The sequence below is a fragment of the Mizuhopecten yessoensis genome, unplaced genomic scaffold (genome assembly GCF_002113885.1).
Source record: "Mizuhopecten yessoensis strain PY_sf001 unplaced genomic scaffold, ASM211388v2 scaffold8123, whole genome shotgun sequence".
NCBI classification, from domain to species: Eukaryota; Metazoa; Mollusca; class Bivalvia; order Pectinida; family Pectinidae; genus Mizuhopecten; species Mizuhopecten yessoensis.
Genome location: NW_018407390.1, coordinates 659,326 through 671,122, shown reverse-complemented (window position 1 = coordinate 671,122; position 11,797 = coordinate 659,326). Strand labels below are relative to the sequence as shown.

At 34.9% G+C, this 11,797-nt stretch overlaps 1 protein-coding gene and 1 non-coding gene across 3 annotated transcripts in view; both read right to left on the bottom strand.

Moving 5' to 3' along the window:
* Positions 1 to 8,779, bottom strand: part of LOC110454978 (ubiquitin-associated protein 1-like) — a 21,997-nt gene extending 13,218 nt beyond the window's left edge. Inside the window, exons 1-6 of one of the 2 annotated variants that reach the window (XM_021504824.1) lie at positions 8,699 to 8,779; positions 7,481 to 7,534; positions 7,038 to 7,111; positions 6,743 to 6,802; positions 4,381 to 5,586; positions 3,740 to 3,778 (exon numbers count right to left, since the gene is read on the bottom strand). In XM_021504824.1, coding sequence (XP_021360499.1) covers positions 3,740 to 3,778; positions 4,381 to 5,586; positions 6,743 to 6,802; positions 7,038 to 7,111; positions 7,481 to 7,534; positions 8,699 to 8,765 — 1,500 coding nt within the window. In that variant the 5' untranslated portion in view covers positions 8,766 to 8,779. The remainder of the gene's footprint in view (positions 1 to 3,739; positions 3,779 to 4,380; positions 5,587 to 6,742; positions 6,803 to 7,037; positions 7,112 to 7,480; positions 7,535 to 8,698) is intronic. The other variant, XM_021504826.1, reaches the window with a different exon arrangement.
* Positions 8,780 to 10,355: 1,576 nt separating this feature from the next.
* Positions 10,356 to 10,427, bottom strand: Trnam-cau. Its single transcript has one exon. It is a non-coding gene; the product is annotated as a tRNA-Met (tRNA).
* Positions 10,428 to 11,797: the final 1,370 nt, after the last annotated feature.

Genomic DNA, 11,797 nt, shown 5'->3' with positions numbered 1-11,797 from the left:
TATATATATCCTACTACAGCCCTTCCTGGAGGTGTTGTAAGTGGGACACGGTACCCTATATATATCCTACTACAGCCCTCCCTGGAGGTGTTGTAAGTGGGACACGGTACCCTATATATATCCTACTACAGCCCTTCCTGGAGGTGTTGTAAGTGGGACACAGTACATTCATTAGCGACATTTATGTGCACATCATTTCTGCCCTCTTGGACAAAGACATCAGTAGTGTAGTACATGTACTCAATTTAACAATTATATTAAATCACAAACTAAAATTACACTTAATCTCTAAATTCATTAAAAAAATCACCTTAAAAATATGTTACCTGTATATTTGAAGGTTAAACTTATGAAAATGTACCAGCAAATTCATGACTTCACTTTCTTTTCCAAAACATATTGAGACAATTCTATACAATTAAATAAATAATAAGCTGCTTCCTTTATTACTTGTTATTTTGCAATTATGAAATGGAACATTTAACTTTGAAAATAAAGAGTCTTTTTCTAAATTTCTAAACAACCTATATAGTATAAGAAGTAAATGAATGGAAACATTAATGAAACTCCTCATAATCTCTACATCTGTGATCAAACATTTAATTCCACACCTTCAGGAAACACAAATGTCATAGAAAGTACAGGATTTAAGTATTACAAATGGTTCAACATGTTTATAAATACAGGCACATTTTTGTTCTTCATAATTAAGAACCTTGATTTTTGCTGATTTTTGATGTCCTGAAAAATTCACACAATTGTACCTTCAAAATTGCTCCAAAGATAATGACTGCTTCCAAAGATAATGATTGCTTCCAAAGATAATGATTGCTTACAAAGATAATGATTGCTTCCAAAGATAATGATTGCTTTCCAAGATAATGATTGCTTACAAAGATAATGATTGCTTACAAAGATGTATTTGCATGTTGATTCAAAGGAAAAATTTATTGTTCAGATTTTCATTGAAGTGAAAATTTCACATATGTTTTAATGAAAATTTCATATACATTATACCTGGTATTGGTTTTCTTATCTGCAAAATGAATTACAATTTTCAGCACTGATTACAGTTGGGCTTTGTTTATTCAGCCATCTCCAAATCTTACGATTCATTGTCTATTCAGGTTTAAAAACACAAGATAGCTATCTAGAATTCTTTTTAAACAGAAATCACCCTTTTTTTAATTTCAACATTCCGTAATTGTCAATGTTGACGGAGGATGTATAAAGATCAGCATTTTTAACTGGGAGTGAAAACAGGCTTGATTACCAAAACCCATCTGTATACTGGATAGTCATTAGAACCAGACTATAGCTAAGAAGCATAAGGTTCTATACTAGTGTATATATACATAGGTATATATGTAACATACCGCCACCAGTGAAGTTAAACAAGGATCAAAGTGCACATGTCAAACAATAAAATCCCCTCGATACTGTATAAAATCATGCCGGGAAAAATCCTTGTATGTCATTCACAATGAATTGATTTCACAGAAGGAAAAAGGCAAGTATCAATTTGTTTTCTGAACAAATTAAAAATTGCGAGACTCCCATCACATTTTATACAGAGTTTTCCACATTTATCAAATTTAGAACAACATAACAGTATATGACACGGCCTTGAAATTACTTTTATCAGTTTTCTATAATGAGTTTTTAAGGATGTACAATCCCCCCCCCCCCCCCATAGTCTTGTTTTTGAAGACTGTAAGAATGAAATCAATGTGTAATGTAAGTCCCAAATGTTTTATTCAATTTTATTTTATTCAATTTTACTATCATTTATAAAAAAGGATATACATCATGAAAGTATATAAATACATTTGCTCCATATGTCCCAATTGCAAGGCAGAGACTTAAAATGTGTGTTGTAATATATTTAGTATACATGTATACCGTACCATTTGGTACCACCAACCACTGCTGTGACATCACCATCCTGATGATCGTGACATAACTATCAAAATACGCTGTTCCAAGAACTACGAGTTAACTAAAGTATAACTACTGAAATGTACATATAAGTATTGTTTGTTTAAACAATGGTGTTGTTTTTAACACACATTGCTATTGCTGACAAACTATATATTATATATAGCTACTGAACATGTATACTGGTACATGTATATATTTGCATTCAGTCAGATTATATAACCCATTTTCACCTGATATTAAATTTGCCCTTCTGGCTTCATATTTAATTATTATGTATACATGTATTATGTTGTTTGCAAATGTTCGTTGGAATAATAAGTTTGCCCTCATGTCTGGAGGGCGAAAAAGGCAAATATCAAACTGCATGCAGCGGAAAGGTCCTGGTATAAACGTGCCTGGATTTATTGTGTGTTATAGCCAGGTTTGATTTACAACACCACCAGCTAAATACAAATGTATTTAGTCTTATTCTTAGTCTTATGTAACTTATTCATTACTTAAATAAGTGATAAATAATTATTGCAAACAAACATTTTGCAAATGGTTACATTTGATCAATTTTCTACTCCTGAAAAATCATCTTACTTATCATATATGCCACAAAATAACTTGATACAAAGAAACTGTGATATAGTCTTTAATTAAGATACCGATTCCACACCAATCAGCCAAAAAAGTGGCCTTTCTGTAACCTATCTGGCTGTACGTTGTTTCCTGTTTTAATGTAATACATACCACTACAAACAATTCAACAGTGTTTCCTGTTTTACTGTATTTATAAAAACCACTACAAACAATTCAACAGTGTTTCCTGTTTTAATGTATTTATACATACCACTACAAACAATTTAACAGTGTTTCCTGTTTTAATGTATTTATACATACATGAACCACTACAAACAATTTAACTTAAATGTAATATCTAACCACACATCTCAAATGAAACAAATCCCTTCAAGTGTACAACAGGTACGATTTGTAGCTAGCCTTTAGTCAGCAGTACCTAAATTTAAAGTAACTGTGGAATTTAAGAGTTCTGAAAATGCTCAAAATCAGCTTATACTGGTGGACCTTTCAAACTAAAGATTTACTTTTGTAAAAAAAAAAAAAAAAGTATTTATGGCTGTATAATTTGAATGTCCCAAACATTAAATTCTACTTGACAATAAGCACAAGTTTCAGGTAGTTTCTCTGCATCCTGTTTTATTGTGATGATTAGTCATGCATAGTCATAAGAGTAAGACTATTATACAATTTGGGTCAGGTAAAAAACATTGATGTTTCTGGTACAGTAATAATATCTGATATGCTTTAAACATTGGAGTTGGTACACACATTTTTTCCCATCAGATAGTTATTATTTAGGAATATTGAAAGTTTCATTTTCATTGAATCAATTCAAGAAAGCTTTTGTTTTAATGGTACTGGCATAAATAAGTATACAAATTACACAAGTATTAATACAGTGTATTGTCAAGCTTCGCTAATGCAGCCATCTTAAAATTGGTTTGATTTGCAGGTAAGCAAATTAAATAGTGTCTGGATACTGTACAGAAAAAGAGAAACCTATCCCCAAACACTAGCTAGCTATAGGTACATACAGTATGTAGCTACCACAAGTCTGCGCTGGCTGGATTAAAGAGGCTTGACTCTACACTATTGAGATTGGTAATGTTTCCAGAAACACAAATATTTCGTACATGGACTTAATTATACATATATGTAAGCTGTGGAGGAGTAGGAAACCTGTGTACGCCCAACTGATGAGTGACATGCACCGGCACCTGACTGTACTTACTGGTGGATTTATCTCAGGCATGCATATGGCAGTCAGATCCTGTAAATTACATCAACATTGTTCATTTTTCCGTTATTGAACCATAGTGAACTATACACCTTGTCACACCTAGTCACTCAACTAAAGAAAGAGTCCCAACATTTAGCTTAATTGTTAGAGCATAGGACTAGCAGTAAGTACCTCAGAGTTTGACCCCTAGAAGAGACACTGGAAAATATCACCTTGGTAACATGTTAGTACAGTCAATTCCACTTAATATTGCATCTTATTTGTCACAAGAAAACATGAAATTAAGTGAACTTAATAATAACAGACAATGTACATTTTCTGACATTTTCCAGTAATTAAAACCCAAAAGAGACCATAATCAAATTTGATGTGGTTCTACAAACCAAGATTGTTTCATAAAGATGTTCCCGATTTGTTTTACCTGTAGCCAAGTGAGGCGTTTTTTGGGATTGATTGGCTGATAAGGGTTTTACGTAATAGGCGTTGTTATAGACTGTGTAAAATGTGTATAAAAGATTCCTTTACTATTTACTTCCCTGATCCCAGGCACAGAACGTCACGAATTATATATGTACCCAGAGTTCTACATACACGTAGCACTACGACAATGTAGAATGCAAATTACTATTTACCTGTTGTGATGAGGGTCTAGGGGGAGGAGATCGAGAAAACATAGAGGATATATTCCTGGTGTTGTCATAGTCATGAAGTCCCAAACTATTGATGCTCGAAATATCTGGTGAGCTAAGAGCATTACGCATTCCAGCGGGATTGTCTCCAGTTCCTGTGACCGTGCCTGCTGTACCTAGTCCCTGTGGCATCACGTTTACATAGTTAGGTCGGTTTCGAGGGGGAACTGGTGTTGGCGAATTAAGATTGTTCCTGGAGTATTTGTTTGCATTGAAACTAACTCGGTTGTCCTGTAGTATTTGTACATTTTCATAAAGTTGTGTGTTGTTAACATTCTCGTACAGAGGAACATCTTTTTGGTGTTTTAAATGAGATGATGGACCAGTCTCACATTCAGAATGCAACCTTTCATGTGCCATTGATGGCAAACCATTGCTTCCAATAGGTGGTAAAGGAATTCTTCCGACAAGAAACTCTTTCGATTGTGATATAGGTGGCAGACTTCCATGGTCAATTTGTGAAGTGGCTGCTTGGCCATCACATTCCAATTGTTTAGTTTCTATTTGCACATACTCCCCAGCCTCTGCTGAACGTTCATGTGAACTGCCCACTGACCCATTTGGTGGGTAGCACACATTATTACTCTTATTTGAATTGTTTGAATTTACATTTTCATATATGTTTTCAGCCTCTGACTGATTATTAGCAGTATAGGAGTTTGTTTCTGTTGTTTTCGCACTTGTGTCTGTAGTAGAAAACAAACTCTTCAATTCCTCAATATCGTTTAAAGTTTGGCGTTCAAACATATCAAAAGGATCATCCACTTTTTCAAACTGTGACACATCCACATTTTGACTTGCTGTTGAAGAGTGTTGGTTGTTTGAGTCAGTGTGGATTGGCGTAGGAGTGAGTATATCACTTCCTGTCAGTCCTGCCTTTAAAGGCTGTAGTGGCACAGAACTTGAGGCCACTTGCCCCGTCCTCCCCACTTTTGGTGTAACCCCTGACAATGCAGGACCAGAACTCTGGTGGGATGCCAACCATTCATCGTCAGGCTCAGAGTCATCGGAACTTGACCTTTGACTTTCCTGCTCTCGTAATTGATTGGCTTTTTGTTGGCGTTCTCCCTCTTCCCGTTTCTGGGCCTCTAATTGTCTTTCCCTTTCATGAGCCCACTGAAGAACACCCTCTTCTATTTCAAATGAGTACTGGAATAGCAAAAATGACACACTCACTCATTACTTCATCTTGAACAAATGTTAATTAATATGTCATGCTACAAGATCTGATGCCAAACATAACAATAAATAACAAGGTGTGATATGTTATACACAAGTTTTACGTCAAATGTGTCCTTTGACTGATGACCAACAAAATCTTAACAATTACAGTACTTAACGCTTCTCTACTTTGAAGTAAACCTAAATAATTGAGGGGTTAATGAGATGCATACATTAGCTTAGATGTTTGATATTTCAAATTGAAAAAAACATAATTGCTGAGCAATGTTAGTACAACTTCGGTGATTTGTTCATATTTAGAATATCTATCTGGAAACCATTGCATGCAGTATGGACAGGCCTTGGTTTCTCAATTAACATGTCCAAAATTACATTAACATACTGTATAGTTGTTGTATATATTGCGGGGCTAATAATTCACTGTTGTCCCGATCAGAATAATTTTGTAGGGATTAAATTTTGTGCAGCACTCCCTTGCCAAGACTTAGCGACCAGAGGCTACTTCCCTATAGGCACTAGGTACACTCATTCTACAGGAAACTTAGAAAATCACAATCGTAGATTTAGACATGCCTTATTTACAGGTGATTTTTGTTTAACTTTCAATTAAAGCATTACATACATTGGAATGTCAGTTGTTTTACTTAAATGTTTCATAACAGCCCTGGAAGGGTAGGGTTTGAAATATCATTGGTATCAACACTGCCATAGAATGACATCTGATTGAAATTTGGTCAACTTGGTTTTTCAGGAGTAAACATGTCTATGCATTTTTTTAGTGACACTTCATATCCACAGCAATTTTTGAATCAGGGTCAAAATATTCGCAGGGTTTTTAATTTCAAGCATTTTATGATGATTGCTTAGTAAGGGTATTACATTTCAAGCAATCTATGATGGTTGCTAAGTAATGTAGCAAAATTAAATGTGTCATGAATAATACTGACTATATACAGTAAACTTCCCCATATATGCAAAGCATTGTTTAAGCTAAGGATCTCATAATAAGGTAAGAAAATGTTCAAAAAACCGGTGCCAGACACTTATTAGCTCAGACTTCCACAGAAATGCAGGAACAAAGACCACCTTATCATTCCAGCAGTTCTACAAAAGCTGTGTTTACCTCTTCATGTCTTGTAGCAGCCACTCGTGTCTTCCTCATAAGTGTTGATGGTAGCTGAACCTGGAACAAACAAAGCTGTGTTAACACTTCAATCGTTCCTTTATATATTTCTTTTTCTATTCATTCTGTTTATTTCCATGAGAATAATAATTAAAGGAAGCATTAAATGTGGTGCAAAAATATATTTTTATGTCCATCTTATCTATAACATTGATTCTGTGGGGAGTGTATTGAATTAGTACGGTCAGAAGATGTGGAAAATAACTGTCTGATTCAATAGCATTACATGTGATACCTTTGTTGGTGGTTTGAACCCAGAACTGATCTTGAATGGCACCCCATCTAGATAGGATATAGAGGAACCATACACTGCAAAACAAAACCACATTATTAGTCCGGACCTGAGTTGAATATATTTCAATAAATTTGAAATACAACAATAGGATCAGGAACAAGTTTCAACAATATTATTATATAAGTTCTGTCAACAATTATTAGGCAAAATTGAGTCATGGGCAAAAATTATGAATTGTACAAATCATGAGATACTATTTGTATTTCCAAAACAATGAACGAACGAACGCAAACGAACGGTTGAATCAATTACATGTTACCATTTACACTGATGGCACATTGACTGTACATAAGACATATATACTAGAGTAATACTAAATAGAAACAGTTGGGCAGTGAAGTATTATAAAATTGTACTGAACATGAAAATAAAACTATACTGACCTTCATTGTTTTCTCTATCATAGTCCCTGTAGGCCATGGTGGACACAATACTTGCTGGAATCATAAAAAAAAGCAAAAGTAGGTAAAACCCTACATTTCAATTACAATGGAAGCTTGTAACCCAGACACTTCCACAGTGATGTTATCCTCATTCACCCATACCTTTATGGGCTTGTATTCAATGAAACCGTTTACATGCTCAAACTCATATTTTGTGCTCAAGTACAATTTCTTGTTTAATACAGCAATAAATCTTTGATCCTTCAAATTGTGACAATAATTTTAATGGAAGAAATAGGGTAAGACTTCATTTCAGAAAGCTAGAAGAAAGTCGGTTTGAGCACAGAGTTCATGATTGACCATGAGAACAGTTGTCATAACAGGTATGTCGTCATAATCACAGGCACAAAGTCATAATACTTAAAAGGGTGGGGTGGGTATATGCAACACTTCAAACACACATGATCTCTACCAAAGACCTCCATACCAACAAAGCTAGCAGCTCTTGATCAGGAAGTCGTTACACTGCCCATATATGCAGTTTGGTGTTACACAAAGTTAAGATTAAAGTGATTTTGGCTTTTTTTAGTAACAAATCCATACCCCTATTGGCGTATAATAGGCGAGTTTGCGTATTATACGCAAGTTAGTGGTTTTCCCCGACCTGATATGTGTATATATATATACACAATATAATGCATGATATCACTATATAATAGTACTATTATACACATCATATTAGTGTGTTTAGAACCTGTGTATTGATCTTCATGTACATATCTATGTCAGTACTACACAACAAGTGTCAATTATACGGCTAGTAGACTATATTGTCATTGTACATTTTTTGCACTGATTTTTTTTCTTCTTTCTCAGTCTTCGTTTCGGAGCGTTTCAAAATGCTCATGGAGTTTACAGATACAATGTTATCAAATTATGGACCAGGAAAGAAAACAGAAATTATTTTTGAGTAAGTATCAGATGTCAATTCGTTAATTTAACACTGCAAATGATTGCAGATTGGGTCCACAGGCACGAGCAGTAACAACATCAACTCAAGTTTCGTTTTTACATCTTTGTTTACAAGTCGAGTTTCATATTATTCGAGCCATATATCAACTATCAATCTGAGTTTGTTAGAATTGCTCATAATAGTTTACAATTTGGACGTTTAGAGACAATGATACACTCCAGGGACACACAATCTCCATTTCTTACCCTGACGGTGTCTCAGTGTGTGCAGCCGTCGTCCATGTTTTTCTATGATGTCATCGTCAGCTGTCATGTTCGAGGGGAGACAACTCTGATTATAAAATAAGATTCATACAGGTATCGCATTGAGTCACCGTGCATGGCATATTGGTCAATTTTAAGTTATTTTTAGAAACAAATGACATGCTGTGATACTTATAAGTAATGGTTATATATACGTCTCTGATTAATGTATCTCAATGTTTCTTTCATTTCTTCTTTATATTTCTAAAATTAATGTCGTCTAAAGATATTTCATAGATATTTCAAAAACATATCTACATTATTTGTAATATATATATATATATATACACGTCTCTCTCTCTATATATATATATTACAAATAATGTATACGTCTCTGCTTCTGGAGATAAAAAAAAATAAAAACCAGACGTACACATATAATTATTTGAGTTCATACTAGACCTTATCTCGTTATAACGATTTAACATCTCTTTATAGCAAGATAGTGGTTAGTTATAGTTGCCGTCTCAAGAACAATTGATATTATAAAAAAACCACTAAAGAAAAACTTAGCAGAGCGAGTTTTCGATCCTCGGACCTCTGGGTTATGGGCCCGGCAGCTTCCACTGCGCCACTCTGCTATGACACCACTTATGGAAATATGCCATACATATCGATGTGATCGGCACGATTTCATCAGAAAATCGCCTACCGAAAAGTTAGACTTCAGACTAACAGGTTTTAAACTTACTACACGCTAGCTATGGACAAACAAATAGCAGTTGCTCGACCATTTACGGTCATTCTCCAGAAAAAATATCAATGCAAAACTATAATACATTTGATATACATGTATATTAAAATGTACAAAAAATAGGACAGATAATATGTTTGACACATTTCAAAGAATTCATAAAGACTCGCTTTAAATTATTGTATTGTACCGTGATTTTATTTAAGAATAAATTAGGATATTAAAATTAAATTAAATTTAATCACGATAAAAAAAACCATGTAAAATATACAACGGTATGAAATTGGTCCCCAAAGATTCATAACGAATCGATGTCGCATGGATAAAGGAGATCAGTGACAGGAACAACTTGTTATGTCGATGTCACAGTAACAAAGTAGAAACAGGAACAACTTGTTATGTCGATGTCACAGTAACAAAGGAGATACAGGAACAACTTGTTATGTCGATGTCACAGGAACAACTTGTTATGTCGATGTCACAGGTACAACTTGTTATGTCGATGTCACAGTAACAAAGTAGAAACAGGAAAAACTTGTTATGTCGATGTCACAGGTACAACTCGTTATGTCGATGTCACAGTAACAAAGTAGAAACAGGAAAAAACAAAGGAGATATCGGAACAATTCGATATGTCGATGTTTCAACTCGGGGACAAAACAAGATAAGGAAACAAGTCGTTATGTCGATGTCACAGGAACAAAGGAAATGCAGGAACTATTCGTTATGTCGATGTTACAACTCGGGACAAAAGATATATAGGAACACATTGCTACGAATAGCAATTAAATCACATTTTCAGGTAATGTATTTTTTTCTATAAAGAAATTTAAAATGGAACAAATTTGATACGATGTTAATTATGCTGTCGTATTCAAAAATCTCCTAAAACCATAAAAAAATTCTTAGCAGAGCGAGGTTTCGATCCTCGGACCTCTGGGTTATGGGCCCAGCACGCTTCCACTGCGCCACTCTGCTATATTGCCCTAGATGGACTTATTCCATACATATCGAGCTCATCAGAGCGATTGCATCAGAAAATTGTCATCCGTGGAGTAAAGTACGAGTTGTTTCTCTTGACCCAGGTTAACCTATTCTTAAAGTGTATCCTGAACGTTTTGCTATATCAAGCTATGAAAATAGTTGACTCCGTTTCCGAGATATTGTGATTTGTCTGAAAAACACACCTTTGGTTCAGCGGCGATCGCCTCGATATGGGTAGCCCACATCTGTGACGTCACACGTTCAGCGCTGTCAAAAAGCCCTATAGGAATATATACCGGGAACTTTTCTCTCTTTTCTCTTACTATCGTCTCTTTCTTTTAGTTCCCCCTTCCCCCCTTCGACCATGCATTCGTTATGTGAGCTTTTTAGCTACTTAGTAATGATATATTCCGTCGTCACTTACCTGTGTAGATAATATTTAAAGACTACATACATAGAAATGATTTTTTTTTACAAAGAAGAAAGTAGTTCCTCCTGAGGTGACACACGGTGAAAAACTATATGATTTTTTTTTTACAAATAATGTACTCTTAATTACTAAATCGGTATTTAGAAAATTTGATGAACACCTATACACAACACAAAACAATTGTGTCTGCATGGTAAGTTCGATATTTAATTATAAAATTTTAACACACTCTTGGAAATATTTTAATATCTACGAACCCAACGATATTATAAGTGATAAAGTTACAAATCAATCAAACTCAAATTCTGAAGTAATTGATACTCAACCCCAACCAGCTACCAAACTGTCAAATGGTGAATGTACATGAAGTATTCTTTTTGTCAAAAACATCCAATAAAGGTTTGGTATTGCAGTTAAACTGTAATAAAATGGTCAAAATTCAACAATTCTTCTTGATATTTTCGATAAAGTATCAGACTCCGCTAGCGAACAAATTCACTGGACGTTTATTTGATATTTCGTGCATAACCCGATCCGTCGCCGTACTTTTAAAGAATAAAATCACGCTGTTAGAAGGATGTTAAGCATCGATTGTAAACGACAAGAATTTTGAGTTTGAACAATAGTTCACTTGGTTACTGTGGGGTTCTAGCTCTCTCCGAGAATAAGTTGAAAGTTCACAAATGAATACATAACGCACCACTGGCAGCTGTACTGTCAGTCTCAATCAAAGGAGGCAGGGCAGCCGTCTAGGTTCGAGTCACGTCATGTGTTGTATCTTTGAGCAAGATACTCTACTTCGCTTGTTCCAGTCTACTCAGCTGTAAATGAGTAGGTGGTTGGGCAGTGCTAGAATTGTTGAATGCTACATGTAGCTACCGAGCGCCGAAATGGCAGCACCGGCTGTATGCTCCCCAGGGAGTTGAGAAAGATA